Source organism: Stigmatopora nigra, chromosome 4, assembly GCF_051989575.1.
Source record: "Stigmatopora nigra isolate UIUO_SnigA chromosome 4, RoL_Snig_1.1, whole genome shotgun sequence".
Taxonomy (NCBI): domain Eukaryota; kingdom Metazoa; phylum Chordata; class Actinopteri; order Syngnathiformes; family Syngnathidae; genus Stigmatopora; species Stigmatopora nigra.
The window spans coordinates 2,432,431-2,454,387 of record NC_135511.1 but is presented as its reverse complement, the minus strand read 5'-3'; the positions used below and the strand labels follow the sequence as shown (position 1 = coordinate 2,454,387).

General features: G+C 43.1%; 1 protein-coding gene across 4 annotated transcripts in view; it reads left to right on the top strand.

The window, feature by feature from the left end:
- Positions 1-1,067: 1,067 nt before the first annotated feature.
- Positions 1,068-21,957, top strand: part of LOC144195590 (nucleus accumbens-associated protein 2-like) — a 38,521-nt gene continuing 17,631 nt past the window's right edge. For 2 of the 4 annotated variants that reach the window (XR_013326105.1, XM_077715326.1), the window contains exons 1-3: positions 1,070-1,362; positions 8,288-8,789; positions 18,421-18,581. Coding sequence is in view for 3 of the 4 variants with exons in the window: in XM_077715326.1 (XP_077571452.1) it covers positions 1,310-1,362; positions 8,288-8,789; positions 18,421-18,581 (716 nt within the window). In the remaining variant the exon portion in view is untranslated. Of the gene's footprint in view, positions 1,363-3,700; positions 3,784-8,287; positions 8,790-18,420; positions 18,582-21,957 lie in introns of all 4 variants that reach the window. The other 2 variants (XM_077715327.1, XM_077715328.1) reach the window with 2 other exon arrangements.

Genomic DNA, 21,957 nt, shown 5'->3' with positions numbered 1-21,957 from the left:
TGGGTAATTTCTTGTTGATTTTTTGCTCACCTCATGATTTTGGCTAATTCTACGTAGTATCGTCAATAATGTATATATGAGAGCTTTGAGCCGCCACGTGATGTATAGTGGTTCATTTGCCTGACTTTGGTGCGGGCAGCCGCAGGCTAAATTCCCACAGGTGGTGGTATGATTGAGGGTGCGGTTGGTTGTTTGTCTCTCTATGTGCTCTACGACTGACGGGCAACCAGTCTAGGGTGTCGTCTGCCTTTCGCCCAAAGACAGCTGGGTTAGGCTCCAGCAACCCCTGCATCCCTTTCGAGGATGGGCGGTGTGGAAGATGAATGAAAGAGCTTTGCTTAGCTAAGGAAACCCTAAAGATGTCAAAGGTGAGCAAATATTTAGAGAGGAATTCTGGCAAATTTGGGTTCGGGAGTGCCAGATTCTGCGGGTGGGCCGGTGGAGAGTGGTTAGCGCGTCGGCCTGACAGCTCTGGGGTCCTGGGTTCAAATCCAGGTCACACCCACCTGTGGGGAGTTTGCATGTTCTCCCCGGGCCTGACTGGGTTTCCTCCGGCTACTCCGGTTTCTTCCCAAATTCCAAAAATATGCATGGTTGGCTGGTTGGACACTCTAAAATCCCCTTAGATATGGGTGTGAGCGTGCATGAATATCCATCTCCTTATGCCTTGTGATCAGCTGGCCACCGATTCAGGGTGTCCCCCGCCTCTGGCCCGGAGTCAGCTCGGATAGGCTCCAGCACCCCCCGCGACCCTAATGAGGATAAATCGGTTCAGAAAATGAGATAAGATGAGATGGGTACCAAATCCACTGCTGCGTGTGCGCTTATGCGGTCCGCGTGCCAAATGTCTCTGCTGCAATGCAGTGCTGTGTGATTAGACTAGTCATGCCACGCGCGCACGCACGCACACGCATAGGTATTAAACTCCCCGCCTCCCTGACATCAACTGCAGGACAGTTAGCCAGATAAGTTGATGGCGGCTCACGCTCCCTCGCTGTCCTCAAATGACCCATCCCTACCCTTGCCCCCCTTCTTGTCTGTTTGCACCCCCCCCCTCCCCCCCCACACACACACACAAGCCACGAGACACAGCGTTATGAGAGCGCGTGTGTGTGAGTAAGACTGTGCCGCGACGGCGAGGAGAGAGGTGAGCATCCTCGACACAAGCACAGCAGCAAACTGTCCAGGACTAATAGTTTTGATCACTTGGACTAAGCTGGACTACAAACTCGGACTAGCCTGACCTCGACACAGCAGAAAGCGCAGTCGCGACGCTAAACAATCAGCGTTCCACCGCTCGTCCCGCCTAATGACGTGCGATTGGTGCAAAACTAGGAAGTGCGACACGGCAACCGCAAAGAAGTGAGTTGCGGCTAATTTCCTTTCTTGAACTCTATAAGCTGCTAACCACTTTAGTCACTTTTTGTACCTACTATTTATGTGAGCACTTATTCATGTTGACTATCTATGTTGACTACTTATTGATTATTTCTCATCTCATTTTCTGAACCGAATGGTCAGGTGGACCGAGTGGTTAGCGCGCCTGCCTCGCAGCTCTGGAGTCTTGGGTTCAAATCCAGGTCCAACTGTGTGGAGTTTGCATGTTCTCCTCGGGCCCGCGTGGGTTTCTTCCAGATTCTCCGTTTCCCCCCCACATAAAAAAAAACATGCATAGTAGACTGATTGGATCCTCTAAATTGCCCCTAGGTATGGGTGTGAGTGTGCAAGGTTGTCTGTCTCCTTGTTGCCTGCAATAGGCTAGCTACCGATTCAGAGATGAGATTTTCTAAACTGCTTCATCCTCACTAGAGTCGAGGAGGGTGCTGGAGCCTATCCCAGCTGACTTCCGCCCAGAGGCGGAGGACAACCTGATTGGTGGCCAGACAATTGCAGGGCACGAGGAGACAAACAACCATTCACGCTCACATGTGGGAATGTGGGAGGAAACCATAGTCCTTGGAGATAACCCATGCAGGACGGGGAGAACATACAAACTCCACGCAGGTGGACCGACCTGGATTTGAACCCGTCACCCACTGTGAGGCCAACTCGCTAACCACTCAGTCGCCAGGTCACCTATTTATTGTTTATTATCATATATTGATTATTTATCTGTTTGTTAGTTGTTATTTGTACACTTTCCTATTTATTATGTTGACTACTTCATTATTGATTATTTCTTTATTATTCATTTTGTTATTTTATTTGTGTTGATGTTATTTGTAAACTTAATGGTGAACCTTTACATCTCATTATACCTGATACTGACAATATTCAATTGAATTAAATTTTCCTTCCCTGTCAAAATTGATTGAACGGCTAATGTCGTCAATGGTCGTCAATTAGTTCACTGCTGTGTGAATGTTAAAAAAAAATCTTAGTTGCTCCTTGAAAGAGTTAAGTAGTCCGTGAGCTTTCATTGATGGCCACATACAGTATAGCGCAGGGGTTTGGGATCTATGGCTGACAATCCATAAATGTCTCTATTGATGGGTGTGTATGGCTCGCCACTAACCTGTAAGCTAAAATGTGGAACCTACTAGAGAGAGAGCTGAATGCCATTCGCACCAAAAGCAGGGTCACATTTCCACATCACTGTAGTCGTGTTGGCACACTATAGTCTAGAGCAGGTCTCGGAAACCTATGTCTCTCCGCTAACCTGTGAGGTAAAATATGGAAACCACTTGTGAGATAGCCGAGTCCCGAACGCACCAATAAGAGCATCATGTCACACTACCTCTACCGCCCGCTTTAATCATATTTTTTTTTCAATAAACGTATCTGCATACACACTCTCATTGATAACCATTGATTAGGAAGAGCATAATTCAATTGAATGCATTTATTGTCATTATATAAGTACAATGAGATTGGAAGCTCCACCATAATGTGCACACATAAATAAGTTGGCATTAAAAGATTTATAGTATCCATTAAAGATGAAGTCAGGTCTTGGAACCCTGCATTTAAGATCACCTGTTAACTTTTCTCAAGGTTCCGTACGTGTTCATTTCCATATAAGAACTAGAGCAAGAGCCACTTTTTCTAAGCCGAAGAATTTCTTATGCGCTAAACAGCACACTGGAAGAATCTATTCTATCTTAGCCTTAGCAGAGATGTAATAGAATGCCAAAGTTTCTGTCTTTTAAGCATTAGTTGAGAACAAAAGAAGACCCATCCTCCTCCAACTCGTTTGCAGGCCGTTAACATCCCGTCATCCATGATGAGAACTGGTTTATCTGATATGCATCCGTCTGAGACGATAAGGCAGTGTCTTGCTTTCTCCTCTTGCTTAGTCCGTGACAGGGCCTTCCTGTGTTCATCTTTCTTATTATACTCGTTTTTTATGGTCTCTCCTACACGCATCAGTGATTTGGCCAAGGAGTTTCCCAACTTAAGAAAACCTTTTTTGTGGTATTTTGACTAATACTCCCACATATTAAATCTTATTTATCTTCCGAAGTAAAATCAGTGACCCAAGTGGTTAGCAGCACGTGAGGAAACTATGGTGTTTTAGTGCAAGTATAAAAATTGCACGATAAAAATTTGCAGTGCTAAGACCGGAGTAAAAGTCTGAGAACTTTTGTGTTGATATGCATCTGGCAGTGTTATTGCATTTTACGTTTAGTTCAGTGACAGTACTTAATTAAGGTGATGGATCTTGGGTAAAAACTGTCCCTGAGTCTGTTTGTTTTGGCAGGTGAGGTCCTGTAGTGCCTTCAGAGGGCAGCAAGTTGAAGAGGTGGAAGCTGGACCTGGATTTGAACCCAGGACCCTAGAGATGTGAGGCTGGTGTGCTAACCATTCAACCCGCCTGGCCAACCATCTATAAATGAAAAAAAATGTTAATACTTTAGTACTTTACTCACAGTGAAAAAAAGAGTTCCTCTACGTTTGATTTAAATAATAAAAAACAAGTTATTAGATATTTTGTCAGAGCTGCTAACCTCCATGGACCCCATTTTAGGAGTACCCTTGTCCCATTTCCGGAGTATTTCCAGAGTGAAGGCGTTTCTAGCAAAATCAATATAAAATGTAAAAAAGAATAATTGTAGCATAATTTTTATCAAACTGTCATTACCATGTTTTAACATTAATTGAAACATTGTATTTTTGAAAACTATTGACAAGGGCAGCATAATGAAAATAAGTTTATATTTATGTTTGGGTCCTTCTATATGGGTTTTACTGTCAGTAATTCCACCATTTGTCACGCTGAAGTTGCTTGTTGTGCAATGTGCAAATATCGTTCCATTTGGAGTTGACCTCAACATGGGATATTTTGTCGAATAAGAAGCAATAAAGTTCTGTGAGTGCCTGGATTCTTAAACATTTCATCCGAATTGCGCTTATTCTGAGGAGGCATATTGATAAGACTTACCAGTAGTGTGTACGCCTACTTCCTTTAGAACAGCCCCGGAAATGATAGGATTTGTTTTAAAACAAAAGACTGGTGGTTTAGTCAGCCTTAATAATACTTACTTCCCCTCTGTAAAAAAACAAAATCAAAAATTTTAAAGCGATTCTGAATCGATTGCCACGCTCAAGTCGCACGAGAAAATCATTCATCAGAACTTGTATCTCGAATGATTCACAATGCACTCGTGTTAGCGAATTCTTCCAGTTTACAGTGCAGTTGAATCAAGATGGCGCAAGTCATAGCGATGGTGTAAATTTTGAGGCATTTAAATTGGAAATTTGGTACTTTTCTGAAATGGTTGTTTAAAAAAAGTATAGGTGAGTAATATTTCCGGCCTCCCTGAGTTTGAGTTGCATTTCCGGAGTCCCCGAGTTTGAGTTGCATTTCCGGAGTCCCTGAGTTTGAGTTGCATTTCCGGAGAAACTCCTGAAATTCTGAAGTAGTTAGCAGCCCTGTTTAGTCCAAGGCCTATTTGTCAGATTCGAGAGGCACTTTTTTGTACAAATATTGCTGTTGTTGTCTTGCCATAGTCAGGGCGATTGCCAAATTCAAAGGATTCCAGCATGTCATCATCAGTCTCCTTCCATGTGGCTCCATACAGTGTGTTGACGTCCCGTCGTCATGTCAGCTTCACAAGCGTGTCTATGGCATAAATCCAGTACAATGCTGGTTCATTTTTTTTTATTCCTGGGAGTCAGGGTAACTTCCTCCACACGAGAATTTGCAGTCTTGCATCTCGGAAGGTGAGAGCTTTGAGCAACGAACAACGATGATAGATCTGAAATACAACTTCAGGAGCAAGTAAAGAAAGAGTGAGATAAATTTAATAGGAAATAGGTTTATTACCAGACTGCAGCATAGGAGAGAAAGCTCTAACAGCTGTGAACCGCTCACAGTCTGTAGTCCTTGCAACTCTCTGAATGAATAGTGCATCAATTTAATATAGGAAAACAGGGCATAGTATGGTTAATATGACAACGACCAAACTCTGGGCAAAGTCTGATTAATCAGTGACAAGTCTCCATGGCAACGACCAAACTTTGGGCAAAGTCTGATTAATTAGTGGCAAGTCTATATGGCAACGACCAAACTTTGGGCAAAGTCTGATTAATCAGTGGCAAGTCTCCATGGCAACGACCAAACTTTGGGCAAAGTCTGATTAATCAATGGCAAGTCTCCATGGCAACGACCAAACTTTGGGCGAAGTCTGGTTAATCAGTGTCAATTCTCCATAACAACGACCAAACTCGGGGCAACTTTCTTATGACAACGATGTTTCTATACTTACAAAAACTGATACAAGATGAACAAGCAATTGCCAAGCAACGTTGTCATTTTATCTTAAGGAAAGCGGCAGTTCTTCTGGGAGAAGAACAGTCTCTGCCAGCCAGACCTCAGCAATTAATTCCAGAAAGAGTGCCATGTGGATGCAGGTTTTCGTTCCAACCTATAAGAGGAAACCTTTCCACCAATCTTTATCTTAGAAGTGAAATCAGTGGATTGCAGTCAGCAGTCATGTGTTTCTTGTTTCTGCAGAAATCGAATGTATTAAATTCTCTATGCTGCATTGGTTGGAACAAAATCCTGCACCCACAGCCGCCCTCAAGGACCTGATTGCCCAGGTCTGGTCTATGCAATGTGCAGCACAGCAACTTGGGCGGGGAGAGCCGCTGCATTTTTCTATTCCACAAAGGGCCGCATTGGGTGCAGGTCTTCATTGCAACCCATAAAGAGAACACCTTTTAACCAATCTGGTGTCCTACAAGTGCGATCAGTGAATTGTTGTCAGGTGTTTCTTGTTTTCTGCAGAAATCCCATTGGTTAAAGTTCCTGTGAGGGATCGGTTGCATGCACCCACAGCGGCCTTCGACAACAAGACAATTGCCAGATTCAATGGCAGCGACATCATCGGTCTTCTTCTTGATATTCGCGTTTTTGCCTGCTACCTCATCTCATCTCATTTTCTGAACCGCTTTATCCTCATTAGGGTCGGGGGGGATGCTGGAGCCAATCCCAGCTGTCTCCGGGCCAGAGGCGGGGTACACCCTGAAAACAATGAGAGGGACAACCATGCACACTCACACCCATACCTAGGGCCAATTTAGAGTGTCCAATCAGCCTAGACTGCATGTTTTTTGGAATGTGGGAGGGAACCAGAGTACCCGAAGGAAAGCCACGCGGTCCCGGGACGAACATGCAAACTCCACACAGATGGACATGACCTGGATTTTAACCCAGTGTTATGATCGCGCCGAGATGCCGTGGCGCAATCGGGGGGAGTTAGACCCATTTGCTGGGAAGCAGGATAGAATGAGATGGGCTGTCCTCATCACAGTAGCTTTTAATGACTCAAACAAGGCTTCCAAAACAACAAGGGCTTGAATATCCCAAAACGTAACAGAACCGGAGTATGGGGAAAAATACCTTGTAGCAATGTTTGCTGTGACATGGTGTGTCACGCAGGAAGTTACGTATGGACATGCACAAGAACATTGCAGGAGGTATACAGGAGCATGCCTGACGCATGCAGTAACGATCAGCAAGTAATCAATGTGAGGCCGACCAGCTAACCACTTTCTCCACCGGGCCGTCCTGCCTGCTCCCTTTGTTTAATAAATACTTGTTTTTGTTAATAACGTCGATTCTTTCTTTCCTGCAGTGTGTGGATCCATCTTTCATCAGCTTGCAGATCATAACAGCACCTGAGTTTGCATTAGTGGTATCATAGCCCTTGGACTGTATGATGGACTGTATGCCCCTCCACATCATTTGAGGGTTGTCGAGTTGCCATGGCTAGTCATCCACGATTTCCGGTCTGGGCACACCTGGATGGTCTTCTCAACAGTTACCATAGCCATCCAGTACTTAATGTAAGACAGTACTATGAATGTGCCAAGCTCCTCATGGTGGAAAGTCTCCCTCTGTTTCTGTTCAAAGCAGTCTTGGAGTCGGGGGAGAGCCCCGTCAGGCCAGTTGATAATGCTTCGGATTTTGGGCTTTGTCAGCTGACGGAGGTATATGCAGGGGCCGTGAACAGTGATAGGTGCTCTTACCGTTCAAAGTGTGGGAGTGGAATGGCTCTGTACACACACTTGCCGTTAGAGTAAACATAATTGAGAGTTTATCCTCCCTTGTTGGACATTCCCCGTACTGGGTAAATTTCGGCAAAACAGTGTTGGGACTTGCCTGATTAATATCTCCTGTAATTATGTGGGTGCCACTCGCATAGGCGTGATTGTTTATGGTGTCAATTAGGAGAGAGAGGACGGTTCTTATGTTAGCATCCGGTGGTATTTAAACAGCAGCCATGATAATGATGGTTAGCTCTCGGGCAGAAAGAAGGGTCTGCATCTCATCGACATGAATTTGAGGTCCGGAAACAGTGTCTATCCAGAGCCATGCTATTTGTACACCATCCATCATTTAAGGAGATGCTTACCCATTCTCCACATTGATAGGTGCCGGCAATAATAGATTCGATGACAACTAATTTAATTATCGATTTAAAAAAAAATCCATTAATAGTTGTTGCATTCTTACTGTGCCTCGTGTTGGCACACCACAATGACGCCGACACTAACTCTAGTGCTGCTCCCTTGCACATACTCACATTCATTAGTAACCATGTAACGATATAAGCAAACAGATTTATATACTTATTGTGCTTTAAAAGTGTTAAAATTCCAAAAATTGCATGTATTTATTTTTACTTTTAAATTCTTGGAATGGCTCTCAAGGAATAACTTTTAAAAATATGAACTGTTTATGGCTCTCGGTACAAAGGGTTCCTGACTGCTGGTATAAAGAGTACTGTACTGACCAACGACAGACTCCTCAATTGCTTTTGTTTTTTCGGATTGCCGCCAGCATGACATGGATGCCAGACCCGCAGTCAGCTACACCAACCCCGGGATCTGGACCGGGCCTACCTGAACCTGCCTCCATCATGGCCAGTCTTCAAGTAACGGTTGGCGACTTCGGCGCCAATGTTCTGATGAGCCTGAATCAACAGAGACTTCTGGGACTACACTGCGACGTCTCCATCCTGGTGCAGGGTCAGGTCTTCAAGGCCCACCGGGCCGTCCTGGCCGCGTCTTCGCTCTATTTCCGAGACCTCTTCAGCGCAGACTCGTCCGAGTCCTTGGAGTGGTCCCGGTCTACGTACGAGCTCCCGTCCTCGGTGACTCCCTCCTGTTTTGGTCAAATCCTGACCTTCTGTTACACCGGCTGTCTCGACATGGTCGCCGGTGAACAGCTGGTCCTCATGTACACAGCTGGGTACTTGCAAGTTCAGAACATCATAGAGCGGAGCATAGAACTCATGAAGACAAAGATCATGCCCTCATCTCCACACTGCTGTGACTCGCAGGTAAGATTAAATCAAGAGCCATCATGGCCCACTTAGTCTCACAAGGATCGACAATTTCTGGGGAAACTTTAAATTGAATTGAATGTTTTTATTGTTATTATACAAGTTTTTAATGAGATTTAAAGCCTTCATCATGTAGTGCACAAAAGACAACAATCAGAAAATTAAATAATAAGTAAATAATGTATGAATAAATAAGTAGTCCAAGTGAGATCAGCAGAGCAGAGCGGCCCTGTTCTGTCTGAAGTCCAGGATGTGTTCCATGGTTGCTCTCTTTGGCATACATGTCTGACTTCATGTCCGTTTACATTTGACCCATTCTACTTTTGAGGAATTTTCTTTTTAATTTTAGATACTTCTATAGCTCACCTTCTGTTGATTTTGACTCACTTCCTACACATTTTGGGTCATTCTGACCTCACTGTATATTTTGGATAATGTATTGATTTAGGGCATTTGGCATGGGGCATCTTTCGTGTTTTATTTCTAATGGTTGATGTATTCAAAAGAGAGTCTGCATCATGTGAATTTTTGTAACGTGTCAAAGTTGGAACCATGGAAAGACCAGGAACTTTGACTAACTCAGAGCTGGGCATTTCTTTTTTTTCCGGCAGGCCAAATCACAAGCAGAACATTTTGCGGAGAGCCGAGCCAAAAGTTTGAAATTGACCCCATTTACCGATTTTATCTCTATTTCAGGGCCACCTGCTGGCGTGAGTGGTTAGCGTGTCAGCCTTGTAGCTCTGGGGTCCTGGGTTCAAATCCAGGTGGGTCCACCTGTGTAGAGGTTGCATTTGCCTGTGTGGGATTTCCTCCGGGTACTCTCGTTTCCTCCCACATTCCAAAAACATGCATGGTAGGCTGATTGGGTAGTCAGATGGGCTCCAGCACCCGTCTCAACACTAATGAGGATAAAGAAGTTCAGAAAATAATTAAGCAACAGTTGTGACTCTTTCAGTAACATTAGCACTAAAGTGCTTTTTGGTTTTAACTTTCTTTTGAGATATCACAGTCTTTGGATGCCAGTAATGATGTAACAACATATTTTTTCAAATGCCAAGTAATCAAGGCCTTTTTATTGTTTGTTTATTTGTTTTCTATTTTCTTGTTTAGCGAGAAATATCTTACCTTTGTTAAGCTTCAAAAAGTGCATTTAAATCAGGTTGAAGATTTGAGGTGATGTGAAGCAACATATACAGTTGAGGTCAAAAGTTTACATACACTTGTGAAGAACATTATGTCATGGCTCTCTTGAGTTTCCAGTTATTTCTACAACTCAGATTTTTCTCTGATAGAGTGATTGGAACAGACTTCTTTGTCACAAAAAAACACTCATGAAGTTTGGTTCCTTCATGGCTTTTTATTGGGTTAACAGAAAAAGTTATCAAATCTGCTGGGTCAAAAATATACATACCGTGTCAGTGTCAGTGTAATGAGCCTCATAGCATGACCTCCTAACTTCTTGTGAGTGATTATGAGTGACAACAGCTGGTGACTTCTCTGAGGCCATTTCAATGGGGCTCATTGGATGTAAACGCCCACAAATGCTACAATGGGAAAGTCAAAGGAGCTCAGCGTGGATCTGAAAAAGCAAATCCTTGTCTTGAACATGTTAGGAAAGTCACCTGGAGCCATTTCAAACCAGCTGCAGGTCCCAAGAGCAACAGTGCAAACAATTGTTTGTAAGTATAAAGTGCATGACACTGTCTTGTCACTGCCACGATCAGGAAAAAAAGTGCAAGCTATCACCTCCTGCTGAGAGAAGATTGGTCAGGAGGGTGAAGATTCAACTGAGAATCACCAAAAAGCAGATCTGCCAAGAATTAGAAGCTGCTGGAACACAGGTGTCAGTGTCCACAGTCAAGCGTGGTTTGCATCTCCGTGGCCTGAGAGGCTGCCATGCAAGAAGGAAGCCTTTGCTCCAAAAGCAGCACCTTAAGGCTCGACTGAAGTTTTCTGCTGATCACATGGACAAATATAAGACCTTCTGGAGGAAAGTTCTGTGGGCAGACAAAACAAAAATTGAGCTGTTTGCCCACAATGCCCAGCAATATGTTTGGAGGACAAAAGGTGAGGCCTTTAACCCCAAGTACACCATGCCTACCTCAATCACGGTAGTGGTAGTATTATGCTCTGGGGCTGTTTCACTGCCAATGGAACTGGTGCTTTACAGGGAGTAAATGGGATAATGAAGGAGGATTACCTTCAAATTATTCAAGATAACCTAAAGTCATCCCAAAGATGCGAGTCTTGGGCGCAGTTGGGTGTTCCAACCGGACAATGACCCCAAACACATCAAAAGTGGTAATGGAATGGCTAAATCAGGCTAGAATTAAGGTTTCCGAATCTTCCCAAAGTCCTGACTTAAACCCCATTGAGAACTTGTGGATAATGCTGAAGAAACAAGTCTAACATGTCAGAAAACCATAAAATTTAACTGAACTGCACCAATTCTGTCGGAAGCGTTGGTCTAAAATTCAACCAGAAGCTTGCCAGAATCTTGTGGATGGCTACTGTTAGATTCATCAATAATCATACTTTAGCATAATTATAAAACACTGCAGGCAGACATCAGATTCAATTATTGACATTTAATTAAATTGGCCTCTCTGATGAGAATATATCCCGACCTACCGTCTCCGTCCCAGATTATTCTAACATGCAGTCGTTTCTCGTACAGCTTTAAGGCCATAAATCAAAACAATTACAGTAGTTATAAGTCGGCTTAGCAAGGAGCACAAACAGTGGATAAGACAACACCCACACAATGTCAAGGTAGTAGCAAATATGGCTACAGAAAACACAGCAGATATGGCCAAATCCTTATATTTTCCAAAGGTCTTATCCCACCAGTCTGTCCAAGCGGATAATTCTACTCCAGAATACTTTTTCATATTGCGGTTTAGGGTCTGCAGGCCACTAATGGCCCTGGTGAGGGACCCACCGGGTGACGTGTTGTTCGGTATGAAGGTGCAACATTGTTCTCCAAACTTTGTACACACACCCCCTTGCTCCGCAAGAAGCATATCCACTACTATGCGATCCTGGAACGCCATCAGACTGGAAGCTGCCAGTTGCTTCTTTATGGCCACAAATCCCTGTTCAGTATAATTTCCAAGTTTTTGGACATTGTAATGCAGGCAATTTATCCTATCCACATTTTTGTTTGGGGACTCCCATCCTGCTGCGATCTGATTAGCTAGTTTATACTAATCTGGTACGCCCCGGGGGATGTCAATCGCATCTATGTATGTTGGATCTCCTTCCCTCCATGCCGCTCGACGATGTCGGGAGGGACCCTTCACCACACCAGATTTCTGAGCAGCCAATTGCATCTTCTCCACTGTAGATGGAAAAACAGACACTGGTAAGAGCTGTGAGACCAAAGCACATAGTCCTGCCGTGTTTCGGCAGGAGTCTTATAATTTATCTCTACCACACCACCACCATAGGTCAGAACGTGGTATCAGGGGTGCAGTTTGTTTTAGAACGCCGACACACCACGTCTCATTTATCGCCCCCAGCTTCAGACCAGTCCCTGTAAGGTTTAATCAAGTAAAATGATTAAACAGTGGAAAAGTTGACTTGCAATGTACTGCGTAACAGGATAGACATTTTCAATATTTTCTGTACAAGTAGGACACGTTTTTCATTTGTAAAAACACTTTCCCCAAAGAATGGTGATTGAGGGACTTGTTATTCCGATCGTATTTTCCCTTGTCTGGTAGTTTGTTTTAACCCTTTGTAAGATGGTTTAGTCTCAATTGAAACCCTTTCACCTTTTGCATATGGAGACGTCAAACCCAATATAAAAGAGTTCCCTATAGTTTTATGGTATTGCTTTCTGAGCAATAATCTTTCCAATCAATGTTGGGGTGTTTCCCGCATTTTTTTAAGTCAGAAAGGTTATATTACCCGTCCCTTCAATGTTTCAACTGAGACCACCCTTTTACAAAAGGAGCTCCACATGGTGCTTGTGCCTCTTCTTTACACTCCATTAACAGCACCCAATTATCCCCCGTTTGGGAAATCCCTGTTTCAGAAATAAATTCCACAAGTTAATATGTCAGTCCAAGCTTTCCAATCTTGACCAGTTTCTGCAACAAGGCTTTCACAAGCTCTGTTTTGGGCTGTTATGTACTTCACATATTCCCCTCCATAGGTTGATCCCTCGTATGGCAACAGGGATGTTGCCGAGTCCAAATATATTTTTCAATCTCAAATGCATGTCTGGAAATTTGATTTAGTAGGTAATGTTAATCAAATGTAAATGTAAATGTTGCTCGCTTTATCCTCCCGTAAGAAGGTGTATCCTCAATTGAAACGCCTCCGCCCTTCTCTTCAACGAGAAAAAAACAGCCCTACTGTGGAGAGGAATAGAATCACAATCATCTTTAATCTCATTGCCCCAAGAGCAATAATTCTTTTCAACATGACTTTTTGTTTTTGTTTAGGGAGTTTTCCCCTTGAATCGTTTCACTTGAGACAACCTTCCTCGTGTGGGAAAGGTGCATCCGTGTTCCCCTCTCAGCTACTTTGATAGCTGTTGGCGTGGTTAGCAACACTTGACATGAACCCTCACACTTCGCGTTGCTCCAATGTTTCCTTTTAATGCTGCGTAGCAGCACCCAGTGTCCAGGAATCACCGTCACTTCATCCGTTTCCTGTTGAGAAACAAAATCTCCCTCTGGTAGCTTAAGTTGGGTGCATTTTTCTCAAGATTTTCTCACGTAGTCTGCTAGATTTGCCTCATCATCCAATTCCCATTGTGTAGTGAATAATGGTAATTTGTAAGGTCTCCCAAACAGGACTTCATATGAGGTTAATCCATTTGAAGTTGTGACGTTAATATATAATTTTACTAAATCAATACACTATGTCCATGGCCTTTTTGTTTCTTCCATCCATTTTCTTCTACCTTGTATTTCCATCTATTCGTTCGACAAAGCCCGCCAATTGTGGATGGTAGGCGCAATGATTTCACAACGAAATATGAAACCTAGTGCCAAGTTTCTGGTGGCCTTAAAAACTGTTTGCTGGGTAATGACTTGCACCTGGCATCACTCCAGTCATTAGGGGCTGAGCCTGTGATACGTTGACAGGCGCAACCAGCCACCAGTCTGGTCTGAGGCCTGACAATTCAGTCCCTTTTCAATTTGATGAGCAAGGCTCGAGAATGTCTGCTTATCCCTCTGGCCTTGTTTACCTTTTTGGCCAGCTCTTTTGAAGTCCTTGCGCCAGCAATGGCTTGGCTGGGGATGGGTCTTGAGAGTCCGCAGCATTTCGTAGCTGGGACAAGGTATCTTTGGTTATTGGAGTCTCCCAATGTTTATCCCTGTTTTTCGTTTGCATCCCTTTTGACTTCATACTTCATATCTGATATTTTATCTTTCAGTTCCATCAATTCAGACATGACTTCATCCCGTAGTCTTTACTGTCGCTCTGATGATCTCCGATTGGGCTCAGATGATGTGTTCAACCGCCAACTTCCAGTTCTTCTCAAACAGCAACACCTCTCCTCACTGCAATCTAACTGGTTTGTAATGTTTGGGGGGATTTAGCTGGCTCAGAATTCAGTGAGCAACTCATGGACCCCGGACATCTGAACAGGAATCCCAGCGGTGCTTCCAAATGTTGCTCTCTGTATTTACACTTGAAACACGGAGAGAAATAACCACAATAATGATTTGTTGTTGCTCTCTCAATCGAACTTCACTGCTATGAGGAAGGTCTCCAGTGCTGGTCAAGGTACGCGCATCAAGGCATCAATAATTGAATATTGATATACATCCAGTGAAAACTAGTTAAACACTTCAACATGGCACAGTGGCATGGAACCTTCAAATACTATGTTCCTGCGGAAAAGTAACAATTAGTAATGTATCCAAAATAGCTGTGATTAGTGCCACAGAAAAATGGATTTTTATATCGCTGTTCTTTTGAAAATGAAGTGAAAATCAGACATAGGCATTGTCGTCACCATTGACTTGACAAATAGCCTAGTAGTCATCATACCCAGCAAAGCGTATGACGAAATTGGATAGTGCTTCTCCACAAGTTCGTCTTCCCAGGCAAGTCCCATTAATGACATATTCATACTTGTTAGCTTTCCGCCTCCAAGTTGCCTCACCGATGCCAACAAGAATAAGATGGATCACTGTTGGGTCTGAAGTAACAGATCAACGTAATTACCAACCGTGCACAAAGGAAAAACGAGGCAGAGACTGTGTTATATTTTAAAGGCACCGGCCGGCGGAAGAGAGGTCGAGGCGCGAGGTGGTGTCTCGCGCTCGGCTCGGTGGTTCTCTCTTATCTTTTCAAGGTGAAGGATGCCTTTATTGAATTTCAGCATGATGTCATGGAAAAGTACGGAAGTTGAGATTGTAGGCATCATGGAAAAATACAACAGTTGAACACTGAGGCGAGTTGAGAAGATATTATAGACATCATGAAAGAGCATAAGATTAAGACAGCGATTATAGACAGGATGTTCTTTAGAAATGCACATTATATTAAGACTCCTGTTTTAAGCAACTTCACAATCACTTACCTCTCACCGTCTTCTTACTTGCCCTCCCTTAGTCAGCCTGTGGAAGGCAGATCCACGCCAAACGACCTTCCTGTTACTTCACTGCGACTTAATTTCATAGAAGGGATTTGTGTTGTCATCACGTCTCGTGTTGCTGCAGGCTCAGAGTCATGATGGCTGTTGGGGAAAAAGCTGTCCTTGAGCCTGTTTGTCCGTGCTTTGTAGAACCTGTAGTGTCTGCCAGATGTAAGCAACTGGAACAGGCCGTGTCCAGGATGGTATGGGTCCCCAACAATGATCCCGGCTCTGCTGAGGTACCGGGGGTTGGCAATGTCTTCCAGTGATGGCAGAGAGCAGCCAACGATCTTCTGGGCAGTGTTAATCACCCTCTGCATGGCTTTTTTTTGTCTGCTGCCGTGCTTCCGGCATACCACACTGTAATGCCGTAAGTCAGGATGCTCTCCACAGTGGCTCTGTAGAAGGTTGCCAGAAGCTTGGTGTCCAATTTGTCCCTTCTCAGTACCCTGAGAAAGTGGAGTCGTTTCTGGGCCTTCTTCACTACCACTGTGGTGTTTGTAGACCAGGAGACCCTATCCGTGACATGGATGCCCAGAAATTTGAAGGATTGGACCCTGTCTACACATACTCCGTTAATGAGGAGTGGGGCCAGGTCTATGCTGTGCTTGCGAAAGTCCAGGATTATTTCTTTAGTCTTTGTGGTATTTAGTGTAAGAGCACCAAAGAGACAGTTTGTCGACCTCGTCTCTGTAAGCCGACTCATCCCCGCCTAAGATGAATCCGATCACAGTGGTGTCATCGGAAAATTTGATGATGGAGTTTGACTGGTGGGCTGGTGTGCAGTCGTATGTGTACAGGGAGTACAGAAGAGTGCTCAGTGAAATGGAGGAAGAGAGGTGTGGACCCAGTCTGACAGTTTGTGGTCGGGCAGTCAAGAAGTTCTTTATCCAGCAGCAGATTGAGGAGGAAAGTCCAAGGTGGGAGAGTTTGTCCTTCAGAATGTCCGGCTTAATGGTGTTAAAGGCTGAGCTATAGTCAATGAAGAGCATCCTCACATAATTCCCCTGGTGCTCCAGGTGGCTCAGTGCTGTGTGTAGAGCCACGGCGATAGCATCCTCAGTGGACCTGTTTTCTCTATAAGCAAACTGGTGAGGGTCAACTGAGGGGGGATTGTATTTCTGATTTGGTAGGCCACCAACTTTTCAAAGCACTTCATGATCAAAGGCGTGAGAGCAACAGGCCTGTAATCGTTCAAGCTGTCGATGGTTGGCTTTTTGGGGACAGGAATGATGGTGGCAGATTTCAGGCTGGCAGGAATGATGGATTGTTGCAAGGACCGATTGAAAATGTCTGTGAAGACTCCAGCCAGCTGTTCAGCACAGGCTTTGAGCACCTTGCCAGGTATTCCGTTTGGACCAGCAGCCTTCCTGGTGTTCACAGACTGCATTTCCAGTCTCACTTCTTGTTCCCAAAACTCCAGTGTATTGTCGCAGGGTGGTAGTGGGAGTGTTGTCACTGGGTCTGATTTGTCAGTCTCAAAGCGGGCAAAGAAATGGTTCAGTTCCTCCGCTAGTGAGGCATCCGCGTTTACAGACAGAATTGTTATTGTAGTTAGTGATATGTCGTATTCCCTGCCACATCTTCTTTCGGTTATTTTCTTTTAAATGCTCCTCGATTTTCTTAGTATATGCTGCCTTGGCCTTCTTTATGCCTCTTTTCAGCTCTGCTCTGGCAGCTCTATACTTTCTCTTGTCCCCCGATCTGAAGGCGGTGTTACGGCATTTGATGAGTGCTTGTGTCTCTTTGGTCATCCAGGGTTTTTGGTTAGGAAAAACCCGTATCCGTTTGTCTGTAGTAACTTTTTTAATGCAGTTTCTAATGCAGGAGAGTACAGTTTCCGTATAGTCCAGGAGGTTGTTGTGTTCGAAAAGTTCCCAGTTGGTGCGGGAAAAGCAGTCCTGCAGCTTAATGCAACCCTTTTAATGCATGAAGTATTTTTGATAGGTGTGAGGAACCAACAACATAAGGATTGATCATGTTTCACTGCCACTGATTGCATTAGATGCCCAATACAGTTTCACTGAGACAGCTGGCGGCATTCGAACACAGCGCTTGAGCGATGTTAATACTCCCAGTCTGGACTGGACTGGACGTCTATTGCTGTCAAGAGCAGTCAAAGCTAGCTAGCGTTATTTAGTATGAAAAAAAATCGAAGTTTGAGTGTTACTTGGGGATATTTTAGTGTGAATTCATTTTTAATTTCATGACAATAATTATTTAAAAAAAATAACCAGTGCCCCCGTGACCGGTCGATTCGCCGAAAGACGTTTGGTCGACCGGACAGTTCGATGAACGGACGTTTGTTTGGGCGACCGGATGTTTTGGCGAACGGACGTTTGGACGAACGGACGTTTCGCTGCCGCGGGATTCGCACACTCGCCTCACCCCCGGATGTGTGTGTACATGTTTTTCAACCTCGGCCCGCGGGCCATATATGGCCCGTTAGGATTTCTAATCAATTTTCTCTCTTTGTCTCCCTTTCTCCTCCGCGAACTCTGCATTGTACTGAATAATATCTCATTTTAGTATTAATTATCATGACCACTAGTTAGTTGTTACTCTGTTCGTAGATGGTGAATTAGAACCAATAAAAATGTTTTTCCATTGTAAAATCCTGTTTATTGGTGTTTTTTCGGAGGCTGGGAATAAATTAATTTGTATTTAGTTCATTCCTATGGGAAACGTTGATTTGATCATTTGGTCCTGGAACGAAATAACTAATCTCAAGGTATGACTGTAATGAAAGAAAAAAATATTCAGTGATTTAAATACACGTGATTCCTTTTCTAGAAATGGCTTTTTATAATTTTGCATAAATCTCACTCAGAGTGTGTGTGTTTTGGGGTGAGATGGGGTGAGATCATGACTTTGATTTCCGTATGTGAAATCCTATTGGTTTAAGTTCAGGATGATCAGGAACCTTGTTCTGGTAGTTTGTCTGAAAACACATGATGTAATTAGTATCAGTAAGATGGCTGAGAGCTCCTTTAGATGTTGGATAACCCTGTTTCTTTTGGTTGACAGACCACCTCAACGGAGGAGCTGGGATCCTTAGACCTCAGGTCAGGCTCCCCATCGGTATGCCCAGAAAACCTGATGATCACTGTGAGCCGTATAAAAGAGGAACGACAGGACACATCTCCTATATATAACATGGGAACAACTTTGGAAGAGCAGGACGTAAGGTCAGATTGCAGCAACATTCCTGGACTGACTTTGACTACTATTGTGCATGTTTCACTTCTTGCCAACACACTACATATTGCAATCAACCCAGTGGATGTTCACCCTAAAACCGCATATTCCAAACATTGCGGTAACTCCATTCAAAACATCCCTCAAGAGTGGAAAGGCATTTGACATCTCTGTGCTCGTTGCACTTTTAACCCTCAAAAACACTCAATACTCAAAGAAACAGCACGTTAGGCCTATACAGAGGAACTGAAATGCCTGACGTGAATGACAACACAATGCCGGTGTAAACGCTTGGAAAGTGGACAGAAGCCATGGATTTGGAATGGATTGTCGATGCCTGGGCCAAAGTGCCGACGAGCACTGTAGTTTGAGGTTTCGTTAAAGCTGGAATCACTATTATGAAACCCCACGGTGACAACTCTTGACTCTGACAATGAGTTGGAACCCAGCATTGTTGCCAAACTCGCCCATTTGACTGAACTTTTTTATTTATGTTGGATACACAAGATGAGGATTTAAACATATTTCTAGATGTTTGAATACTTTGACTTATAATTTTGCAGACACATTCCAAAAATAAAACAAAATCTACCTCAGTTTTGCTCCTGTTGCCCTTTTTAAAACATACGCTAGCATGCATGCTATGTGCTTTGCTGTGTGTCATGCTAGCACAACCATAGCAGGGGGTCCTTTTGTAGGTGTGAAAATATGGTGTGTATAGATAAATCAGTGGCGGTCCGTGCATTTTCTAGTAGCGCCTTCTATCGGAATTAATCCAACCCTCAAAAACTTTACTTTAGCCACAGCTGTGACACATAAAAAATCATCAATAATAACCTTGTACAATTGAAATATTATTTAGCAATATAGCCATATTTTACTCACCAAAAATCTTTTTTAACTGTACACAATATCCATCCTCCTTTTTTCCTCCTTCTGTTCTATCGCAATTGAAGCTAATGCTAAGTCGAGCCTGTCCTTTCGTATTGCTGGCATACGTTTTTTTTTCAATTTAGTGCTGAAAATGTTCGTTCCCGGTTGCGACAGGCTTGCTTGCTTTGGAGGTGTCCGACCTTAATGATGTCCAACTTTTTTTTCTTGAAAAGTCCGTCTTGAAAATGGCTTTAAATCAACACAATATATTTGCTTGTGCAGCTCGCTCCAGATACAGTTTGGTAACTCTGGCTAATCCACTCTCTATGATTAGCCAATCATAGTTGGTGAAAGCGATGACATATCCCTAGGCCTGCGAGAAGGCAATGACGTATCCTTACGCCTGCGAGAAGGCCTTGGTGTCACCAAATCGAATTCTGATTGGTTTACGCAATAGTCTTATCGACGCTTGTTTAATACAGCAGAGCTTGCAGAACTGATTGTGAAGGCCTTGAGGCAGATTTCTGACCCTGGCAACAAATAATGGCTGAAATGGGATTGGTTAAATGGTTCAATATGTAAACACACAACCGGAAGCAGGGGTAAAAGCAATGAAAGGAAGCTAACAGACAATTTGGAATTATTGAATTCATGGACAAAATATAATTAACATCAGTCTGTGATTTAGATATTTTTTAGGCCAGCAGAGAAGGCCTTGAAGGCCCTGACGGCACACCACTGATATCCATACGCACCATATTTTCACACTTATAAAACGCACCGCCCTAAAAGGGGCAGTCTCAGTTGAGACTGTGCTTTCTGTTTTTTTGTCAATACATAAGGGCGCTTCGTTTTAAAGGGCTGGGTAACAACATTGTCAGGGTCAGCGTATTCGTCGTGGGGTTTCGTAATAGTGTTTTCTTTGACAAGTGCTCAAACTACTGTGCTCGCCGGTAATTTCGCCCAGGCATCAAAAATCCATTCCAAATCGTCACGTAACTCGCTGCCTGCCTCTCTTTGTGAGGAACTTCCTATGGTGGCGCCCATCCAACATTCTTCCTTGTTATTGAATTGTGTTCGATCCATGGCTTCAGTCCATTTTCCAAGATTTCACACCCGCATTCTGTTGTCATTCACGTTAGGCATTTCCTCTGTATAGCTCTAATATGCTGAGTATTGAGTGTTTTTGAGGGTTATAACCGCTATGAGCAAACGGAAGGCAAATGCCATGCCGCACCCCTGGGATGTTTTGAATTGATTTACTGTAACGCTTGGAATACACCGGGAGGCTAGATTTCGGGTGAACGTATGCTCGGTTGATCACAATAAGTAATGTGTCGGCAAGAAATAAAACCAGCCACTCAAGCAGCCAAGATCATACATGAATTTAGTGCACAAACAAGGCGCACTGACCGATTCAGACGTTTGAAGTGCGCCTTTTAGGTGTGAAAATCTCATCTCATCTCATTTTCTGAACCGCTTTATCCTCATTAGGGTCACAGGGGGTGTTAGAGCCTATCCCAGCTAACTCTGGGCCAGAGGCGGACACCCTGAAATGGTGGCCACTCAATCGCAGGGCACAAAGAAACAAACACCCTTCAACCTCACACTCATACCAGCCAATCGGAGGGCACAAGGAGATGGACAACCATGCACACTCACACCCATACCTGAGGGCAATTTAGAGTGTCCAATCAGCCGACCATGCATGTCTTTGGAATGTGGGAGAAAACTGGCGTACCCAGAAAAAACCCACCCAGGCCCGGGGTGAACATGCAAACTCCACACAGGTGGACCGACCTAGATTTGAACACACCAACCACTCATCCAATATGCCGCCAAATTCATCATCACAATATTTAAACTGTTTCAGTCTGATTCATCATCATCATCATCACCATGATCATCATCATCATCGTCATCGCCATATATATATATATATATATATATATATATATATATATATATATATATATATATATATATATATATATATATATATATATATATATATATATATATATATATATATATATATATATATATATATATATATATATATATATATATATATATATACATATATATATATATATATATATATATATATATATATATATATATATATATATATATATATATATATATATATATATATATATATATATATATACATATATATATACATATACATATATATATATATATATATATATATATATATATATATATATATATATATATATATATATATATATATATATATATGTGTGTGTGTGTATGTGTGTGTGTGTGTGTATGTGTATATATATATATTTATATATTATTTGCTTTATTTATTTTAAGACCTTAATAAAGCATTTCCTGATATTTTTTTCTCATTTTTGTGTGTTTCCTCACATCGTTCATACAAAATTGGGACACTTTGACAAATTTTAATGGGTTTAGTTGATAGTTGTGCAAGGACCGTCGAACGAATTAGATAATTTACAT